Source organism: Mauremys mutica, chromosome 13 (assembly GCF_020497125.1).
Source record: "Mauremys mutica isolate MM-2020 ecotype Southern chromosome 13, ASM2049712v1, whole genome shotgun sequence".
NCBI lineage: Eukaryota > Metazoa > Chordata > Testudines > Geoemydidae > Mauremys > Mauremys mutica.
In genome coordinates this window covers 32,972,769-32,995,018 of record NC_059084.1, presented here as the reverse complement: position 1 = coordinate 32,995,018, position 22,250 = coordinate 32,972,769, and the positions used below count along the sequence as shown (strand labels likewise).

Genomic DNA, 22,250 nt, shown 5'->3' with positions numbered 1-22,250 from the left:
GCGCACCAGCGGCATCGAGCCGCCCCGGTACCAACGCGGCTAAATCTGCGCAGACGGCACCGAAGTCCCGGCACCGTTCCCTCTCCCCAACGAGGAAGCAGAAGACGGCGCACTCAGCTCCTAAGCCTCCTGCTTCGGGACAGCTTACCCAGCCATCACCGGCACCTCCGGCACCGACTGTGGTAGTGCACAAGCCGTGCACGGTCCCGTTGACTCCGGCACCTCAAGAGCCGTCGAGTCCGGTACCTCCCTGCTCCCCGGTGCCAACCGCGGTCGAGCTGCATCTCCCGTCCACGCCCGAGACATTCTCGATGGCGAGAGAGCTTATTGAGCTCACAGAGGCACCGAGCCTCCGGCCCCTGGCACCGCCGGTGCGGGCTGTTCAGTTAGCGGGCAAGCCGGCCATGATGCGGCCCCCTTCCCCTGACAGACGGGATAGATGGCGCTCCAGGACTCGGTCTCACTCTCGGTCCCAAAGACGGTCACCATCGTGCCGCTCCAGGTCCCGGCACCGCTCTCCATCGCGGTACCGTTCACCCTCTCGACACCGGTCGCAGTCCCGGTACCGCTCAACATCGCGGTACCGGTCGCACTCCCGGAGACGCTCCCGGTCCCGATCACTGTCCCGTCGGCACCGCAGGAAGTCCGAGTCCCGGCACCGGTCCGGCACCGTGACTCCAGAAGCCGCTCCCGGCACCGCCGGTCGAGATCCCGGTCGAGCTCCCGGCACCGGTCAAGCTCCCGGCACCGCGGCAGTCGATGGTCTCGCTCGCCATCTCGGTACCGCGACGACCGGCACCGACCCTCGGCACTGTCCGGGGACATGCTGCCAGCTTCGACGGCGCAGTCCGTCAGCGCCTCCGCACCTCCGTGGCCATCCCGTCACTCGTCGGTCGCTTCGCGGGCAGACAGCTATGGCCATCTCCAGGCGGCCCCGCACGGACAAGTCCACGGGGCACAGCCTCGCCAGATACACATTTGACATCTTGGTGTCCCTGGCGAAATTCACAGAGCTGATTCCAACAGCCTCGCGCCAAGAGTTCACGGCCCTCCTGGAAGAGGGCAAGAAGTCCTCCAGGTCCTCCATCCAGGCCACTCTGGACTCCGCGGACTCAGGTGCTAGAACCCTGGCCTCAGGAGTAACCATGAGGCGCATCTCCTGGTTGCAGTCCTCCACATTGCCACCGGAGGTGCAGTACACCTTGCAGGACCTACCCTTCGACACTCAGGGTCTGTTTTCTGAAAAGACGGATTCCAGAATTCAGACCCTGAAGGACGGTCGCATAGCCATTCGCACTCTGGGTATGCACACACCGGCTACCCAGCGAAGGTCCTTTCGGCAGCAACCCTACCGGCCATTTAACCAGCCTAGGTCGCGACCCTACAATTGCAGGCGTCCCGGCCTGAGTCGCCGTAGACCGTCGGGCAACAGACGCAACCAGGGCCAGGCGCCTTCCAAGGCCCCTCAAGGACCCAAACAGGCCTTTTGATGGGACGCCCGAGGACGATCGATCAGTCTCTTTCCTGGATCCTTCCCGTTTATTTTGCAACCGCCTTTCCCATTTTCTTCCGGCGTGGTCCCAAATAACATCGGACAGCTGGGTGCTTCGTACAATCCAGTCCAGTTACCGCCTTCAATTTGTTTCGCCCCCTCCTTCCCACCCGCCTTCCCTGTCCCTCACGAGCAATTCCTCCTACAAGAGGTCGAGACTCTGTTGAGCTTGGGTGCCATAGAGGAGGTGCCGCAAGACATGCGGGGCAGGGGATTCTATTCCCGATATTTTCTCATCCCCAAGGCGAAAGGAGGTCTTCGACCCATATTGGACCTCCGGGAGCTCAACGCGTATGTGCTCAAGCTCAAGTTTCGCATGGTCACCCTGGGGACCATCATTCCCTCCCTGGATCCGGGAGACTGGTTTGCCGCCCTCGATATGAAGGATGCGTACTTCCATATCGCTATTTACCCTCCCCATCGACGCTACCTGCGTTTTGTGGTCAACGGTGCGCACTACCAGTTTGCGGTGCTACCCTTCGGCCTGTCCACCGCGCCGAGGGTCTTCACCAAATGCATGGCAGTAGTTGCTGCAGCCCTCCGCCGTTGTCGCATTCATGTATACCCATATCTCGACGACTGGCTGGTTCGCGGGACATCCCGACAGCTGGTAAAGGACCAGATGTCAGAGATACTATCCCTGTTTCGGTCCCTCGGCCTTCTCATCAATGCCGAGAAGTCCACTCTAGCTCCATCACAGCAGGTGGAGTTCATCGGAGCGGTCCTCGACTCCACTTTGGCCAGAGCCTGCCTCCCACGTTCTCGGCACCAGACGATGGTATCCATCATCCAGGACCTTCTCACCTTTCCCACGACGACGGTTCGGTCCTGCCTGCGCCTCCTGGGCTACATGGCGTCCTGTACGTTCGTCACGGCGTACGCGAGGCTCCGCCTTCGCCCCTTTCAAGCTTGGCTGGCGTCGGTATACCGCCCGCACCGCGACTCAATAGATATGATAGTCACTGTCACAAAGCCGACACTCGCGTCGCTCAGCTGGTGGCTGAACCCAGAGGTCGTGTGTGCAGGAGTCCCGTTCCGTCCTCCTCGCCCATCCATCACCTTAACCACGGATGCCTCGGCGTTAGGATGGGGGGCTCACCTGGGCGACCTTCACACCCAAGGTCTCTGGTCCCCCCAAGAGCTCGCTCTCCACATCAATGTCCAGGAGCTGCGAGCGATCCGCCTAGCGTGTCACACCTTCCGCGCCCGTCTGCAAGGCCGCTGCGTGGCGATCTTCACGGACAACACGACGGCAATGTTCTATGTGAACAAGCAGGGCGGAGCCCGCTCCTCCCTCCTCTGCAAGGAAGCGATGCTCCTGTGGGACTTCTGCGTGACCCACTCGATTCACCTAGAAGCGTCCTTTCTTCCAGGAGTGCAGAACACGCTGGCCGACCATCTCAGCAGGTCGTTCCTCTCACACGAGTGGTCTCTTCGCCCGGATGTGGTGCACACCATTTTCCGGAGGTGGGGGTTTCCCCAGATAGACCTATTTGCCTCCAAGGAGAACAGGAAGTGCCACCTGTTTTGCTCATACCAGGGTCGCTCGCCAGGCTCCCTGTCGGACGCATTCCTCTGCTCCTGGACGGATCACCTCCTCTACGCCTTCCCTCCGTTCCCGCTCGTACACCGCGTGCTGCTGAAGCTTCGGAGGGACAGGGCCCACGTCATACTCGTCGCTCCGGCCTGGCTGAGGCAGCACTGGTACACCCTGCTGCTCGAGCTCTCCGTTCGGGATCCCATGCCCCTCCCATTATGGCCGGACCTCATCACGCAGGACTTCGGCAAGCTCTGTCACCCGAACCTACAGTCCCTCCATCTTACAGCTTGGTACCTGCGTGGCTGACCCACGCAGAGAGGGACTGTTCGGAGGCAGTGCAGCAAGTCCTGCTAGAGAGCAGAAAGCCTTCCACTCGCTCCACCTACCTTGCGAAATGGAAGCGTTTCGCGCTCTGGTGTGATCAACGAGGCCTCAATCCCTTCATAGTCCCTGTCCCTACCATCCTGGACTACCTCTGGTATCTTAAGGAGCAAGGTCTGGCGGTCTCCTCCTTGAAGGTGCACCTGGCAGCCGTGTCCGCCTTTCGGCCATCCATAGGAGGTCGTTCCATCTTCGCGAACCAGATGGTTTCCCGCTTCCTTAAAGGCCTGGACCGCTTGTACCCGCCGGTGCGGCGTCCTACTCCGACCTGGGATTTAAACCTCGTTCTGGCCAAACTGATGGGACCGCCCTTTGAGCCGCTGGCCACGTGCTCTCTGCTCTACCTCTCCTGGAAGACAGCCTTCCTCGTCACAATTACATCAGCAAGACGAGTCTCTGAGCTCCGTGCTCTAACGGTTAGTCCACCATACACCGTCTTCCACGGAGACAAGGTGCAGCTTCGACCACACCCGGCCTTCCTCCCTAAGGTGGTGTCGGCCTTTCACCTTAATCAGGAGATCTTCCTCCCGGTCTTCTTCCCGAAGCCGCACGCCTCACCTCGTGAGCAACAGCTTCACACCTTGGACGTCCGGCATTCGACCCAGCTGTTTGTAGCGGTTGCCGATCGCATGAAAGGCGAGCCGGTCTCCTCGCAGCGGATTTCTTCCTGGGTAACGGCATGTATCCGGACATGCTACGAGCTTGCTCGCGTGCCTGCATGCCGCCTCACTGCTCACTCGACGAGAGCACATGCCTCGTCGGCCGCCTTCCTGGCCCATATTCCTATCCAGGACATCTGTAGAGCGGCCACCTGGTCTTCTGTCCACACCTTCGCTTCCCACTACGCGTTGGTGCAGCAATCCAGAGACGATGCAGCCTTCGGCTCCGCAGTCTTACACTCTGCCACGTCTCACTCCGACCCCTCCGCCTAGGTAAGGCTTGGGAATCACCTGACTGGAATGCATAGGAGCAATCACTCGAAGAAGAAAAGACGGTTACTCACCGTAGTAACTGTTGTTCTTCGAGATGTGTTGCTCCTATCCATTCCAGACCCGCCCTCCTTCCCCACTGTCGGAGTAGCCGGCAAGAAGGAACTGAGGAGCGGACGGGCCGGCTGGGGTATATATCCAGCGCCATAGCGGCGCCACTCCAGGGGGCGCTCAGCCGGCCCGCCGGAGTTGCTAGGGTAAAAATGTTCCGAAGAGCCGTGCACGCACGGCGCGCACACCTGACTGGAATGAATAGGAGCAACACATCTCGAAGAACAACAGTTACTACGGTGACTAACCGTCTTTTCCGCATGGTATCCCTGGGGACCATCATCCCATCCCTGGATCCGGGAGACTGGTATGTCGCCCTCGATATGAAGGATGCGTATTTCCACATCACCGTTTATCCGCCGCACAGACGGTATCTCTGTTTTGTGGTCAACCACCAACACTTCCAGTTCACGGTGCTTCCCTTCGGTCTTTCTACGGCCCCAAGAGTCTTCACCAAATGTATGGCCGTAGTAGCTGCCTTCTTCCGCCATCGTCGAATACACGTCTACCCGTATCTCGACGATTGGCTCATTCGAGGGACTTCCCAGTCTCAAGTATCACAGCACCTGTGCATCGTCAAAGACCTCTTCGGGAGGCGAGGCCTCATGATCAACACAGAAAAGTCTACTCTATTGGAGCAGTTCTGGACTCCAATCTGGCCAGGGCCTGCCTTCCCCAGCCACGTTTTCAAACAATGTCTTCGATTATTCGAAGCCTTCAATCCTTCCCGACAACATCGGTGCGCACCTGCCTCGGCCTATTAGGTCACATGGCATCCTGCACCTTTGTGACCAAGTACGCGAGACTACGTCTCCGGTGCTTCCAAACCTGGCTTGCTTCACTATACCGTCCACACAGAGACAGTCTAGATTCGGTGATCACTATCTCCAGGACGGTTCTTGATTCCCTCACTTGGTGGTTAGTTCCCTCTCGAGTCTGCGCAGGGATGCCTTTCCACTCACCTCAACCCTCAGTGGCACTAACCACAGACGCATCATCTCTGGGTTGGGGTGCCCACCTCGGGAACTTTCACACTCAAGGCCTCTGGTTGCCCCAGGAGCTGGCCTTGCATATCAACGTGAGGGAGCTGAGAGCAGTCCGTCTAGCATGCCAGGTGTTTTGGGACCATCTCCAAGGCCGTTGTGTATCAGTGTTCACGGACAACACAACGACCATGTTTTACATAAACAAGCAAGGCGGGGCATGCTCCACCCTCCTTTGTCAAGAAGCCACTCACCTTTGGGACTTTTGCATAGCCCACTCTATCGATTTGGTAGCGTCTTTTCTCCCAGGAGTACAGAACACTCTGGCAGATCGCCTCAGCAGGTCCTTCCTGTCTCACGAGTGGTCGATCCGTCCCGATGTTATCCATTCCGTTTTCCGGAGGTGGGGCTTTCCCCACATAGACCTCTTTGCCTCCCGAGAGAACAGGAAATGCCAGGTGTTCTGCTCCTACCAAGGACGCTCCCCGGGCTCCCTCTCAGACGCATTCCTCCTCCCGTGGACAAGGCACCTATTTTATGCCTTTCCGCCGTTTCCCCTCGTTCACAGAGTCCTACTCAAGTTCTGCAGGGACAGAGCCAACCTGATCCTCATTGCTCCAGCGTGGCCGAGGCAGCATTGGTACACCCTGTTGTTCGCCCTCTAAGTGGCAGATCCGATTCCCCTGCCACTGTGGCTGGACCTCATAACGCAGGACTTCGGCAGGCTTCACCACCCAGACCTGCAGTCCCTTTATCTCACAGCATGGCTGCTACGTGGTTGAACCAATCTGAGTTGCGTTGCTCTGCCTCGGTGCAACAGGTACTCTTGGGAAGTAGAAAGCCTTCCACTAGGATGACTTATCTCGCCAAGTGGAAGCGTTTCTCCCACTGGTGCGCTCAGAGTAGCTTCATTCCCGTAGAGGTTTCTGTCCCTGCGGTCCTGGATTACCTCTGGTCCCTGAAACAGCAGGGCCTGGCGGTCTCTTCTATAAAGGTACATCTGGCAGCTATTTCTGCCTTCCACCCAGGTGAAAATGGCCATTCAGTTTTTTCTCACCCCATAGTTTCCAGGTTCCTTAAGGGATTGGAACGGTTGTACCCTCAAATCAGGCGCCCAACCCCCACCTGGGATCTAAACCTGGTGCTGACCAAGCTTATGGGGGCCCCCTTCGAGCCTCTGGCCACCTGCTCCCTGCTGTACCTTTCCTGGAAGACGGCCTTCCTCGTCACTATCACCTCGGCGAGGCGAGTTTCGGAGCTTCGTGCCTTGACGGCTGATCCCCCGTATACGGTATTCCACAAGGACAAGGTACAGCTGCAACCACACCCCTCTTTCCTCCCTAAGGTGGTGTCTGCCTTTCATGTCAATCAAGACATCTTCCTCCCAGTTTTTTTCCCAAAGCCGCACTCATCGCGCCGGGAACAACAACTACATACTTTGGATGTCCATAGGGCTCTCGCTTTTTATATAGAGAGAACAAATCCCTTCCGGCGTTCACCTCAGCTCTTTGTAGCGGTGGCAGACCACATGAAAGGCATGCCGGTCTCTTCCCAACAGATCTCATCTTGGGTAACATCCTGCATCTGAACATGCTACGAATTGGCTCACACTCCCGCTAGCCATCTCACCGCCCATTCTACGTGGGCGCAAGCCTCTTCTGCCGCCTTCCTGGCGCATGTCCCCATCCAGGAAATATGTCGGGCGGCTACCTGGTCATTGATTTACACCTTTGCCTCACACTACGCATTGGTTCAACAGTCTAGAGACGATGCAGCCTTCGGCTCAGCAGTTTTGCATTCTGCAACGTTTCATTCCCACCCCACCGCCTAGGTAAGGCTTGGGAATCACCTAATTGGAATCTATATGAGCAAGCACTTGAAGAAGAAAAGACAGTTACTCACCTTTGTAACTGTTGTTCTTCGAGATGTGTTGCTCATATCCATTCCAAACCCGCCCTCCTTCCCCACTGTCGGAGTAGCCGGCAAGAAGGAACTGAAGGGCCGTTGGGTTGGCAGGGGTATATATCCGGCGCTATAGTGGCGCCACGCCAGGGGGCGACCCAGCTGACCCACCGAGTGTTTTTAGGGTAAAAATCTTCAGACAAGCATGCACGCGGCGCGCACACACCTAATTGGAATGGATATGAGCAACACATCTCGAAGAACAACAGTTACAAAGGTGAGTAACCGTCTTTTCACCCTGTGGTCGTGGGATTTGGAGCTATTTCTGGCATCCTTGTTAATTTTAGTCTTGGTTGTTGCGGGGGAGGGTGACCAAAGCCGGGGCAGTTCTTTTCTGCCCCCTGGATGAGGCAATCTTCAGTAATATAAATTGAATATAAAGGAGGAGAGGGAGAGAAACAACAAACAAATGTGACAATGAGTTTTTCCTTTCCAAGCTTTTATTAGCTCTGAATTTGAACATTTTGTTATGCAGCCAAAAGAGGTGAAAATAAGTCAGTACCGAATGCTCCACTATTTCCTGGTACACTACTGCACCTTCTTTTACCGGTACCCCATACTGGCTTACTTTCACCTCTGCCTATGACACACCACCACCGTCACCCCTCAACTTCCCCGATCTCACCTCAACACTCCACATCCCACTGTCACCCCATGAGACCAAACTGACAGTGTCACCAAACACACCCAGTCTCACCCCAGCACCTCCACATCCCACTGTCACCCCATGAGACCCCACTGACAGTGTCACCAAACACACACCCAGTCTCACCCCAGCACCTCCACATCCCACTGTCACCCCATGAGACCCCACTGACAGTGTCACCAAACACACCCAGTCTCACCCCAGCACCTCCACATCCCACTGTCACCCCATGAGACCCCACTGACAGTGTCACCAAACACACCCAGTCTCACCCCAGCACCTCCACATCCCACTGTCACCCCATGAGACCCCACTGACAGTGTCACCAAACACCCAGTCTCACCCCAGCACCTCCACATCCCACTGTCACCCCATGAGACCCCACTGACAGTGTCACCAAACACACCCAGTCTCACCCCAACACCTCCACATCCCACTGTCACCCCATGAGACCCCACTGACAGTGTCACCAAACACACCCAGTCTCACCCCAGCACCTCCACATCCCACTGTCACCCCATGAGACCCCACTGACAGTGTCACCAAACACACCCAGTCTCACCCCAGCACCTCCACATCCCACTGTCACCCCATGAGACCCCACTGACAGTGTCACCAAACACACCCAGTCTCACCCCAGCACCTCCACATCCCACTGACCCTCCCAACATCACCCCACCCCACAGTCACTCCAATGACCCCGCCCCCGACACCCGCAGTCTCAGCGCGCAACACCCCCAATGTCACCGCCCAGGCGCGAGGCTCCGGCTCGCCACGTCACTAACCCCCGCCCCCAGCCCAGGGCGGGCTCCCAGGGCGTCCGGCGGTGGGGGGAGGGGCACACAGCGGAGTGCTCCGCCCAGCAGGCGGGGGCTGGCGCCGGAAGTGGGGTCGCTGCCGGCCGGAAGTGGGTCGCCGCCGCTATGGACTCGCTGTGGAGGCTGAAGCGGTTCGATGCGTTTCCCAAGACGCTGGAGGATTTTCGGGTCAAGACCTGCGGGGGCGCGCTCGGTGAGGGGAGGGGCGGGCGCGCGCTCGGTGAGGGGCGGGGCGGGGGCGCGCTCGGTGAGGGGAGGGGCGGGCGCGCTCGGTGAGGGGCGGGTGGAGCTGGCAGGTCCCCCTGGCTGAGCCCGTCCCGCGCTGGGGCGCTCGCTGCGGGCCCCGGTCGGAGCCCGTGCAGCGTGCGGGGCAGGCGAGCCCGGGGTGTGGGGCTCCCGGGCCATCGCTCTCTTGCCCCGCAGCCCCACGCTGGAGCCCTGCCCTCGGCCGCCCGGAGCGAGGCTTTCCGGCCCCCCAGCGCTCCCCGCCGCCTCTCACGTGTAACCGGGCACCTCCGCAAGGAGGCAGCGGGCTTGCTACAAAAACCACCTAATTCTCCTCTTCCCTTAACCAGCCCCCCCCGCCCCACAGTGCCCAACCTGCAACCCCCTCAAATACAGAACGTGATGGGAGAAAAACACCACCTCGCTCTGCAGGGATAACAACCCAGCTGTTCCTCTCCCGCTAAGGCTAAGAATAGGTCGTTTCAAGTCCAGCTACATCCTTATCTCTTTCTCCCTGAGCGTCTTTCACCTCCCTAGTCACTAAGGTGAACCACCCCATGCGCAGGGGAAAGGTTGTCATCTAACCCACTCCAGCCCGTGGCCATCAAAGCTGGAATAAAGGGCGTGTGCTTGTGTAAAAAGAAAAGAGCCACCTCCCTTGCCCGCATGGTAAGAACCATCAATACCCCTCCAAACAAACTGTCCAAACTCACTCCTCAGTCCTAGAGCAGTACTCATCCCTCAACCCAGAAACACAACAATCCCAGCCTCCCCGTCCATGTCATCACTTACACAGCAGAACATCCAGCCCTCATATAGGGCAGATAGTGTCTGATCATCCCAAAGCCAGAGTGATGTTTCCAGCTGGAGTTAAGGGCCAGAGGTGGTAATAAATGGGCTAGGAGTGGCATATATTCCCTCACTGTATTGTTCACACACACCTTCCTTCTGATTGTCTCCCTGCTTCCTTTTCCCATTGTCCTCTCTCTGTTCCTTCTTCCACCCCTGCTTTGAGGAGTAACCTGACCAGTGCCAGCACAGCCAGTAACAGCAGTGAGGGATGGGTAGGGTAGAGGCTGTTCAGTCTCCACTCAGGCCCCAGAACCTGGTTTCTTTTAACTCTGAAGATGGTCAGTGGGCATGATGTTTGGCTTGTCTACACTGGCAATTTACAGCTCTGCAACTTTTTCTCACTCAGGGGTGTGAAAAAACACCCCCCTGAGCGCAGCAAGTTTCAGTGCTGTAAAGTGCCAGTGTAAACAGGGTACCAGCGCTGGGAGCCACGCTTCTCATGGAGGTGGGTTTTTTTACAGCGCTGGGAGACCTGGCACAAAAAGTGGGAATATGCTAATAAAGTTTGCGGATGACACAAAGCTGGGAGGTATTGCTAACACAGAGAAGGACCGGGATATCATACAGGAAGATCTGGATGACCTTGTAAACTGGAATAATAGTAATAGGATTAAATTTAATAGTGAAAAGTGCAAGGTCATGCATTTAGGGATTAATAACAAGAATTTTAGTTATAAATTGGGGACACATCAGCTGGAAGTAACAGAGGAGGAGAAGAACCTCAGAGTATTGGTTGATCACAGGATGACTATGAGCCGCCAATGTGATATGGCCGTTAAAAAAGCTAATGCAGTTTTAGGATGCATCAGGCGAGGTATTTCCAGCAAAGATGATGAGGTGTTAGTACCGTTATACAAGGCACTGGTGAGACCTCATCTGGAATACTGTGTGCAGTTCTGGTCTCCCATGTTTAAGAAGGATGAATTCAAACCGGAACAGGTTCAGACGGGCTACTAGGATGATCCGAGGAATGGAAAACCTGGCTTATGAAAGAGACTCAAAGAGCTTGGCTTGTTTAGCCTAACCAAAAGAAGGTTGATATAAAGATATGATTGCTCTTTATAAATATATCAGAGGGATAAATATTAGGGAGGGAGAGGAATTATTTAAGCTTAGTACCAATGTGGACACAAGAACAAATGGATATAAACTGGACACTAGGAAGTTTAGACTTGAAATTAGACAAAGGTTTCTAACCGTTAGAGGAGTGAAGTTCTGGAACAGCCTTCCAAGGGGAGTAGTAGGGGCAAAAGACATATCTGGCTTTAAGACTAAGCTTGATAAGTTTATGGAGGGGATGGTATGATGGGATAGCCTAATTTTGGCAATTAATTTAGCAATTGATCTTTGATTATCAGCAGGTAAGTATGCCCAGTGGTCTGTGATGGGATGTTAGATGGGATGGGATCTGAGAATTCTTTCCTGGGTGCTGGCTGGTGAGTCTTGCCCACATGCTTAGGGCTTAACTGATTGCCATATTTGGGGTCAGGAAGGAATTTTCCTCCAAGGCAGATTGGCAGAGGCTCTGGAGGTTTTTCGCCTTCCTCTGTAGCATGGGTCACTTGCTGGAGGATTCTCTGCAGCTTGAAGTCTTCAAACCACAATTTGAGGACTTCAGTAACTCAGACATAGGTTAGGGTGAGTGGGTGAGATTGTGTGGCCTGCATTGTGCAGGAGGTCAGACTAGATGATCATAATGGTCCCTTCTGACCTTAAAGTCTATGAGAGCTCTCTCCCAGCACTGTGCCACGACCACACAAGGCACATTAAAGCGCTGCCAGTGTAGAATAGCCCTTTGACTCCTCACCTCAGATTTAAAATTTCAAATAAAGGCTGTGACTCCCTTCTGTCTGTGTCATCCTCCCAGGCAAGGCTCAGTAAGCTCTTGTTCTTTTGTTAGTTGTGTTGTTTTGGGAGTTTTAGGTACAGTGAGGTTCTGGGAGTCCCTCAGGCACCCTTAAACATCTTATCTATTTGACCAAAGTAAGTCATAAGAGACTGCGTTTTGCTATAAGAAAGACCTGTCTGTTTGTTGCTGTATAGGAGAGCCAAGTATTCATATGTAAGGTTTCTGTAGTGCAGAATTTTGGAGCAAAGTGGTGATCCAGTCAGTCAAGTAGCCTGTTCCTGACAGTGGCCAATACAAACTAGTGCAGAGAAAAGAACAAGAAACCTCCCACTGGGCCATTATGGAATAAACAGCATATAGGGAAGATGCCCTAAAGCAAAAGGGTTTGCTTTATGCTGCCCTAAAGCAGGAGGGTTTGATTATGCAAATATATATGTTTAAATAATAGAGCCAAAACCACTCCATTAAAAGAATATTAAAGTGGCCAAGTCAAGCCCTCCAAAATTAGGAAATATCAGAATTAAGGTTACCATAGAACCTTAATCCTCCTCCCTCTGCCAATGGTGTGTGTTATGATACAGTCTTTAATTACGTGATCCCATATTATTTTTTCCACAGGACCCTTGCCTCATTCAGGGAATAGATAGTGTTATGGAGCCACAAGATCAGTGCTACACCCCCAGCTTTGGAACAGTCTCTTGGAGGAACCCCTTTGATGTGCCAGACCCCCAGGGGTCTCGCTCTTCCCTCAGGGTAGGCCACCCGGCCTCGCTGCCTCCTAAGATTGAACCTCTGGGGCTGCAGTACTCCTGCTTCATACAGTGAGCTCTGTTCAGCGAGTCAAACTGAGACAGACCCCTGGGAGAGACTTGTCCGCTCTGCAGGGATTAATGCACCTCACGAAGTGTTTAAAGGGACACTCAACAGTGGTTTCAAATCATTTGGGTTTATTAGTCCCCTGGCACAGAGCATGGGAAGTCCTTAGGTTAGCACAGAGAAGTGAAGCTTAGCACAGTCCAGTCTGGTCAGCCCAGAGTCCCAGCCATGCTGTAGTGAACCCTATTTTCAGGCTCTGTCTCTCTCAATTTGACCTTCTGTGTTAGTTCCCAGCTTCCTCCAGAAGCCCCACTGCCCACCTTCCAGTCCTTTATTCTTAAACTGGGCTCTCTGCACAACTTCCTTGCCGAGAGGCCTTATCTCCTGCTTCTTTTGCTTTCCTCAAGCAGGTCTAGCTCCTGACCTGCCTCTGGAACTCCTCATTGTGCCCCTGCCCCGTGAGCCTCCTTGGCTGCCCCTGACAAACCAACCTGAGTTGTCTGAACGACATCCAGCCAGTCCACCTCTGAACTGGACCCAGAAAACACGTGAAGCGCAAGCATGTACACCATCCACTTCCCTGCCCTTGTGTCCCACCCTAACACTAAATGGTGGGACCTGTTGCCACCTAAGGAGGGTGGGCCAGTCTGTACTCTACTCTGGTTCCACAATCCACCAGCAATATTAGTTGGCAACTCCTCCATGGAGCTGTGAGCACAAGTGAGTACCTGACACAGTTCATGAATTCTCCCTACACCTGTCCCTTGTGTGGTGAAAGGGAGAACCTGGCACACATCTGTGTAGAGTTTGTAAGGTTGCAGTTCCTCTTCTGGCTCCCCCAGAATCTCTTATTGAGGTTCTAGGTGCACTTTTCCACACACTTTCTAATTCTTGCACACCCCATCCATGATCCTATAAAGTTGCAGGACCTCCTTGTCGACCTCCTTTTGGCACTGGGCAAGATGGCCATCCATCACTCCAGGAGGAGAAAGCTGGATGGGGGTACTCTGACTGTGGGGGCCTATTTCCGGTCCCTTGTCTGATCATGTCTCGAGGTAGAGTTCCTCCAGGCAGTATCCACAGATTCTTTAGATGCCTTTGACGAGTGGTGGGCACAGACCAGGGTTCTCTGTTCAGTGCCCCCTTCTAGTTCCCTGATTATTAACCTTTGACCTTGCTCCCGTTTCTGTTTTCCCCTTTGTTGTCCCATGTACTCACTTGTGGTTGGGTTTAGTGGTTCCTCCCCCTTAGCTGAGGAGGCAGACCTTTAGTTTTGTGTGGGCCTAGATGCGCCTGTCCTGGTACCTGCAAATAGAACATGCCTTCCAACTATTGCAACAGTTGAAGCAGCAGGGGTCCTATAGACAACAGCTTATTCATCCCCAGAGCACCATCTCTCAGTTCTAGGATTAACTGCATCTCTGCCCCCTCTGTGGTCTCCTCAAGGGGCACCAGACCTCACCTTTGTCTGGGTAGGGACTTGCATCCCTGTCCCTTCATCCAGCACCCCTCTGCCAGGGACTATGCCAGAGTTGTCAGTGACCAGACAGTTTCCACAAACCACAATTCAATTATTTAGAACAAAAGCATTACAGAGAAAATATAATAAAGCAATAAACAGTCTCCATTGCATGCTAGTTTACTGGCCCATCTTCTGACACAGAGACATTGGCAGGTTCCAGTCCTTCACACCCTTCCAACAAGGTTTTGGCCTCTTGATTATAGTTTCATGTCAATTCTTGGATCAGAGGTACCTCAGCCAGTTCAGGCTTATCTTTTATGCCACAAGCTCTTTCTTTGTCTCCTGGATCACGGCTGAACCGATCTGTGTATCTTCCAAAGGGTAGTACTTCTCTGGAGTAGTTTACCTGTCCCAGGATTTGCAATAATTACCCTCATTGATTTCAGATGTTGCGGTAAACTCAGTAATCCTCTGCCATGGGCTGGAATAATGTCTGTAGCTCATAGTTATGTATCAGATGTATAGATAATTAAATCCACAGCTGACTGCAAGGAATTACAAAGGGATCTCACAAAACTGAGTGACGGGGCAACAAAATGGCAAATGAAATTCAGTGTTGATAAATGCAAAGTAATGCACATTGAAAAACAATCCCAACTGTACATACAAAATGATGGGGTCTAAATTAGCTGTTAGCACTCAAGAAAGATCTTGGAGTCATTGTGGATAGTTCTCTGAAAACATCTGCTCAGTGTGCACTGACAGTCAAAAAAAGCTAACAATGTTAGGAACCATTAGGGAAGGGACAGAAAATATCATAATGGCACTATATAAACCCACGATATGCCCACATCTGGAATACTGTGTGCAGTTCTGGACACCCCATCTCAAAAAAGATATTTGAATTTTAAAAAGTACAGAGAAGGGCATCAAAATGATTAGGGGTATGGAACAGCTTCTATATGAGGAGAGATTAAAAAGACTGGGACTGTTCATGTCTAGATGTGTTTTTAAAACCTTGAATGATGGAGGCTCAGCAGCCTCTCAAAGTAATTTGTTCTAATGCTTAACTATTCCTTACAGTTATGGAGTTTCTTCTATGTCTAACCTAAATCTCCCTTGTTGCAATTTAATCCCATTACTTTTTGTCCTGTTCTCAATGGATAAGGAGAACAACAATTTTTACATATGTCTAGACTGTTACCATGCCCCCCCTCAGTCTTCTTTTCTCCAGACTAAATAAACCCAGTTTTTTCAATCTTTCCTCGTAGATCATGTTTTCTAGACCCTTAATCATTTTTGTTGCTCTTCTCTGGACTTTCTCCAATTTGTCCACATCTTTCCCAAAATGTGGTGCCCACAGTTGGGCACAATACTTTACTTGAAGCCTTATCAGTGCTGAGTAGGGTGGAAGAATTACTTCTTGTGTCTTGCTTACCACACTCCTGCTAATGCATCTGTCATGGGGTGCATCACTCACTGCTGGTCTGGCACCACCTGGTCACTCTGGACATTAGCTCATTCAGTAGACCCCTATTTAGCGCTTTGCATGCCATTGCTCCAGTGCTGTCCAGCCTGCAGCCCCTTTCTCTGTCTCAGGAATCACAGCATCCTCTCCATGCCTCAGTCCTCTGGCTAGGTCACTCAGAGTTCTCCCTTCTGTGGTATAGTTCCTCAGCAGTCCTAGGCAGTCTTCCCATTCACTGCCTTGGTGCCACTCCCCCAGTGGCTGGTAGGGAAACCAGGTCTGCTGTCTGCTCTGGGTTCCAGTCCAGACTGTCCTCCTCTACCCTCACTGCTCTTTGCTTGGGCTGCTTTCTACCACTGGTTCCCCTTCTCTTTCTTGGTTTATCAGTTCCCAAAGCCTCCTCCCTCTTTCAAGGGAGTGACTGCAGCCAACACCCCTGTAGTCTCCAAGCATTCCTCCCATCTCCTGGGAGTGTCTGCCCTTTCCCAGCAGCCCCTGCTGCTTCCAATTTTCTGTCTTTATATGTCCTGCTCAGCTCATTCCTCCCCAGCTGGTCCCACACTCACTCAGGGGATTACTTGCCTGCCTGATTCCCCTCAGCTGTGCCCTGTCGGGTTAATTAGCCTCCTTCTTGGCCCTCATTAACCCTAGTGGCAAGTCGGGGTAGGGTGGAACACCTCATCACAACATACCAGAATGAGGTTTGCTTTTTTGACAGCAGTGTTACATTGTTCTCTCATATTTAGGTTGTGATCCACTATAACTCCAGATCCTTTTTCGCAGTTACTCCTGGTTACTTTGCTAGTTGTCTGGTCACATGTTATTTTTTGTGTGAAGACTGAATCAAAGTAGGCACTGAGCAGCTCCACCGTCTTCTGATCTTCCTTTTTTGCAGTCATTTTCCATTTTCATAGAATCATAGCGTTAGAAGGGACCGCAAGGGTCATGTAGTCTAACTCCTTGCCAAGATGCAGGATTTGTTGTGTTTAAAGCATCCAAGACAGATGGCTCTCCAGCCTCCTTTTGAAAGCCTCCATGCTATGCCTCTGTTAATGCATCCCAAAATCACATTTGCCTTTTTTGCAATTGTCACATTGTTGACTCATGTTGAGGTGATCCACAACTCCCAGATCTTTCTCAGCAGTGCTGTTGCCAAGCCAGTTTTCCCCCATTCTGTATTTGTGCATTTGGTTGTTCTTCCCTAAGTGTAGCACCTTACATTTGTCTTTGCTGAATTTCATCTTGTTGTGTATAGTCCAGTTCTCCAATTTATCAGAATCCCTTTGAATTTTAGGGCTGTCCATCAAAGTGTTTGCAACCCCACCTAGCTTTGTGTCATCTGCAGATTTTATCAGTATGCTCTTTATTCTTACATCCAGGTCATTAATAAAGTTGTTAAATAACACCAGACTCAGAACAGATGCCTGTGGAACCCCACTTGAGACCTCCTTCCAATCTGACATCTTTCCATTAATAGTCACTCTGTTTGCGATTATTTAACCAATTATATATCCACTTAATGGTAGTTCTACTGAGCCCGTGTTTCTCCAGCTTACTTAAGAGAATATTATGTTGGACTGTGTCAGAAGTATCGCTGAAGTCCAGGTATATTATCTCCACTGCATTCCCCCTATCCATCAAACCAGTTGCCTCGTCAAAGACGGAAATCAAGCTAGTTTGGCATAATTTGTTTTTAGTAAATCCATGCTAGCTGCTAGTGCTCACCCCTTCATCCTCCAGGTATTTGGAAATTGAATGTTTTATATGTTGCTCTAATAGCTTCCCAGGTAATGAGGTCAGGCTGACTGGTCTATAGTTCCTTGGCTCCTCCTTTTTCCCCTTTTTAAAGATGGGCACTATGTTAGCCCTTCTCTTTTCTTCTAGGACCACTCCTGTCATCAGTGAGGTTGAATATATTATTGCCAGGTGGCTTTGAGATTTCTTCAGCTAATTCCTTCAGCATGCTGAGTTGAATAGCATCAGGCCCTGCTGACTTGAATTCATTGTAATTAAAACATCTCTGATGTGTTCTTTATTGTCCTGATCTGCATGCCTTCCCCTTTATTGTCGATGGTAACTTTGCTAGTTGTCGGGTCATATATTATTTTGTGTGTGAAGACTGAAGCAAAGTAGGCATTGAGCAGCTCCACCTTCTTCTCATCTTCCGTTACCAGGCACCCATGGTTGGGTTCAGGTGCAGGTGGAAGAGCCAGAAGCAGTGTTGGCATTGGCAATGCAACCTTTCCAAATCATGGTGATTGTATTCTTTCTCCCTCCAAACTCCCTCTCAAGCGTGCCTGTTTGCTGCCCCCTTTTCGCTAGCTGGGTTCAGTTCCAGGTTCTGGAGGGGAATGTGCTCTGCTGGTTATAGACTCCTCTGCCCCTGTGTGCCCAGCCTGGCCTCATCGCCCTCTCCTTACGACCTCCTCCCATTTGGCACTTATCCATCCCCCCATCTTCCTGCTCCTGCCCCCTTTCTGCTCTGCTCCTATCCAATCCCCTCAGAGGTTTCTGCCTCCCCCCCCCCGCAGCTGCTGTCCAACCTCTCTCTCTCTCTCTCTCTCTTTCTCTCTCACACACCCACAACCCCCCCCCCCACACACACCCACACACAGAGTCCTGCACTATATATTCTCCCATATCCCTGCCCTTCTCTCAATCCCACTCCGCCACTGTAGCATGGGACTGGAGCATGCTCAGTTGCTCTGCACACCAGAGCTGTGAGGGGATGGAGCACGCTCAGTACAGATGGAATCTTTGGATAGTTTAGTTGTCAAACTCTAACAAGTCTCTACTGAGCATGCACAAACAGATTTTTCAGAGGCTTATAGCTTGGCCAAATTTGGCTGAATTTTCATGGGGATGTTAGAAGGTACCTCTCTGACCCAAGGGAGACCCCAAATTCCAAGTCTCTGTTCCAAAGCATAGAGGCTCTACTGTGTCTGAACAAAATGGTTGTAAGATTTTTTTAGCTTGGGCAGAATAACATATTTTCCGTAATTTCATTCCAGAAAGGTCTGAACCCTTTTAGCTGAAACTTTCCAAAAACAAATTCAGCCTAAGGCAGACACCAAGCATGGAAATTTTTGTCTTGAATGGTTAAAGTTATAAGCAACTGAAAACAGAGTCTTGTAATGGGACATGTCAGTCAGCCTGAAATATAGGCAGTGTTACCAGCTCCACCTATAATATATTTGTAATATTTAATATATTTTGAAGGCCAAGACCATAAGAGGGTTCAAAAAAGAACTATATACGTTAATGGAGGATAGGTCCATCAATGGCTATTAGCCAAGATGGGCAGGGACGGTGTCCCTAGCCTCTGTTTGCCAGAAGCTGGTAATGGGCAACAGGAGATGGATCACTTGATGATTACCTGTTCTGTTCATCCCCTCTGAAGCACCTGGCATTGGCCACTGTCAGAAGACAGGATACTGATGGACCTTTGGTATGACTATTCTTATGTTCTTTTTTAATCATATCTACTGTGACTGGATGCTCTCATTATCCAAATAAAGGTCTAATCGTAGTCAAGCTGGGGCTGCAGCCACACCAGAAAGCATCTCTTCTATGTGAAATGTTTTCTTTGGTGGCCGGGAGAGGAGGACTGTGCACAAATGAATGAAAACAGCTCCTATCTTGGTATTCAGTACTGGTTCACTCTCCTCTTTAATAACTTTGAAATGCAGGGATTAAAGATTTGCTTTATGGTCTAGCCTTCAAGATCTACTGTCTAACTGGCATTTGAGTTGGGCTATCAGCATGTGTTTTTTACAGAGCACACGGGAGGAGGATAGCGATTTTCATGAGCAGCCTGGTTTCTTCTCACCTGCTGTAATGCCAGCTGCTTTCTTTATGGGAGTCAGGTAGCGGATTAGTGAGTCCCAGAGCTGCTCCACCACAGCCCATGGTAATGCTTGTCATTCTCCATTTGCAGTGACAGTAATCAGTGGACTTATCATGCTCCTGCTTTTCTTCTCAGAGCTGCAGTACTACCTCACTAAGGAAGTAAGTAGAGATTTGAATTGCTGTCTTTTTGGGGTTTATGTGTTCCCTGTGCTGTCCCGTTGGAGCCCGGGAAGCAGGTAGGGCCACATATTCAACCAGGGTCCACTGTTTGTCAACAGCTGAGCCAGGCTCCCAAGTTTTGCAAGGCACAAGACCATTCTGTAACTGCACATTGTCTCGCCTTTTCCATGTTGTGATGGGGTGTGCATACCCTGCACTAGGCAGGAAAGGGTTAATCCCACACCCTGAGTGGAGGAAGTCTTGCCCCTCAGACCATGCTCTGCATGCTCCAGCTGCTGTGCTAGTACAAAGGAGAGCAGCCCAGCTCAGTAAGGAAGAAGGATGCTTGGTGGAAGTTCCCGCCCAGGAGCTGTTACAGCCCTTGCCTGCAGGAGCTAGAGATCCCACGACCCAGACCAGAGGCCTGTGGCCTACAGCTGACTGGCTGGAGTCGAAATCCCAGGGAGTTACCTGTGCCGAGGAGTCCAGAGACCCTGATGTTTGTATACTGCAGCTTCAGGAAGCCCAGTAGGAAGTGACTGAGGGAGGTGGAGTGAGTGGTATCTTCCACCTGTGGAAGGTCAGCGTGTTGTGGTTGGATTTCCTCGCTGACCCAGTGATGGACCTCTCTGCCACTGTTAGGGCTCTGAGTCAGGACCCGGTGGATTCGGGTGGGCCCGGATCCCCCTACCCTGGCCGCCACCTCCTTTGGTGATGGCCCTGGATTTGGCCACTAGGCCACGCTGTCCTGCACTTGAGGGCCGCTGTACTGATTCTGGCCACTAGGCCACACTGTCCTGCACTCGAGGGCTGCTGTACTGATTCTGGCCACTAGGCAACGCTGCCCTGCACTCGAGGGCTGCTGTACTGATTCTGGCCACTAGGCCCCACTGCCCTGTGTTCGTGGACAGCCTTATTGTCTCGGGTCATTAGGCTGCACAGCCCACGTGGCTCAGAGGACCTGCCTTGTTGCTGTGATGGTGGCTAGAATTTAATATATGTTCCTGCCACACAGAGCCAGTGGTTTGCAGTGCTTGGTCTAGTTCTGTTGTGAACTGGGAAGGAAGTAGGATCAGTGACTTGCAGTAACACTTTGCTTTACTGTGTTTTGAGCTGGCATCGACCCTGCTGAAAGCCCAACTAGTGAGATGAGAGTGAATTGCTGTTGCTGCTCCCTTCCTCTTTCCTCCCTGCGTATCTCAAAAAAGATGGGCACTGGCCCTGCAGGGAGCCTCTTTCCCCTCCTGGTCACCCTAGCATTGGCTTCCTGTGTCTCTGCTTGGATTTTCTGTACCTGTCAACTCCACTAAGGCCTGGATCCCCCTCCTGGAGAAGGCAGCAGAAGTCATACTGGGCTGCTGGTTCCTCCAGCTTCTGCTGTGAAGGGAGCACTCTCCTATGTCACCAGTAGGAGATAGCCACCAGTTTCCCACTTACAGACTCCCTAGTGGGGAAGAAATTGCAAAAAGGAAAATATTTTAAATTGCTTTTATTTAATTTAAAGCCCCAACTTATCACTTTGCTGACTAGGAGCATCACACATGGTAAAAGCACTGCCAGATTTGGAAGCTGCTTCAACTGCTCTGTCACAGCATTGCGGAAGGTGCCAGCTTGTGCACCCCATGTGGAGGAGGCCTTTGGAAGTATGGTGGCATGGCACCTGTAGAGAGGCTCCTGGGCTGGGGAGAAGGCAAGCGAAAAGGCCTTGCCATGTACTTCCAGGTGGAATAAGACTTTTGCTTTCTTTGTTCCTAGGTTCACCCTGAACTGTACGTTGACAAATCGAGAGGAGACAAATTGAAGATTAATATAGATGTTGTCTTTCCGCATATGCCTTGTGCTTGTAAGTAAGTCTGCTAAAGAGTTGAGAAGAAGGGAGCTTTCACTCTCTGCTGGAGGTTGAGCACACTGGCCAGTCAGTGCACGCAGCAGTTTGTTTTGCTACTGAGCTGCTTGTCTTGTCAGCAGTAAGGAATTACATTTCCCTGTAGTTAGAACAGGGAATTCAGTCAGGACTCCTGGGTTCTGTTCCCAACATTGTCATTTGACACAGTAGGAGTCTGGTCCAGTTGCTTCATTTCTCTGAGTGTGTTTCCTAATTTGTGCAATGAGGATAAAGCTCTTTATCCACTGCTGTAAAGTACTTTGAGACCTGCATGTGAAGAAGAAGAAAGAGCCTGTTTGAAAGGAGTATAATACTGACTTGCTCCCACGGGCTTGTCCCAGTTGCCATTAATTTTTGTAATGTGCAGAGTCTATTATGGAAGTCCCTGTAGAGTAGATCTTGGAACCAGCTACTTTTTTGACTGTTGTGTTTAAATTCTGAACGTGTACATTAATGTCATGTGGAACCAAATCAGTTATGTTCTTCTTCGAGTGATTGCTCATATGCATTCCAGTTAGGTGTGCGCACGCCGCATGCACGCTCGTCGGAAGATTTTTACCCTAGCAACACTCGGTGGGTCGGCTGGGCGCCCCCTGGAGTGGCGCCGCTATAGCGCTAGATATATACCCCTGCCGACCCATCCGCTCCTCAGTTCCTTCTTACCGCCCGTGACGGTCGTTGGAACAGTGGAGTGCGGCACTGCTGTCCTCCACAGCCCTAGCTTCTTACTTGTTTTCTCTACCTAGTTGTTGTATATAGTTCG

At 51.9% G+C, this 22,250-nt stretch overlaps 1 protein-coding gene across 2 annotated transcripts in view; it reads left to right on the top strand.

Annotated features, from left to right (window-relative positions):
• Positions 1–8,978: 8,978 nt before the first annotated feature.
• ERGIC3 (ERGIC and golgi 3) overlaps positions 8,979–22,250 on the top strand; it is a 68,498-nt gene continuing 55,226 nt past the window's right edge. For both annotated transcript variants that reach the window (XM_044985467.1, XM_044985466.1), the window contains exons 1-3: positions 8,979–9,115; positions 19,532–19,602; positions 21,358–21,445. In XM_044985467.1, coding sequence (XP_044841402.1) covers positions 9,028–9,115; positions 19,532–19,602; positions 21,358–21,445 — 247 coding nt within the window. In that variant the 5' untranslated portion in view covers positions 8,979–9,027. The remainder of the gene's footprint in view (positions 9,116–19,531; positions 19,603–21,357; positions 21,446–22,250) is intronic.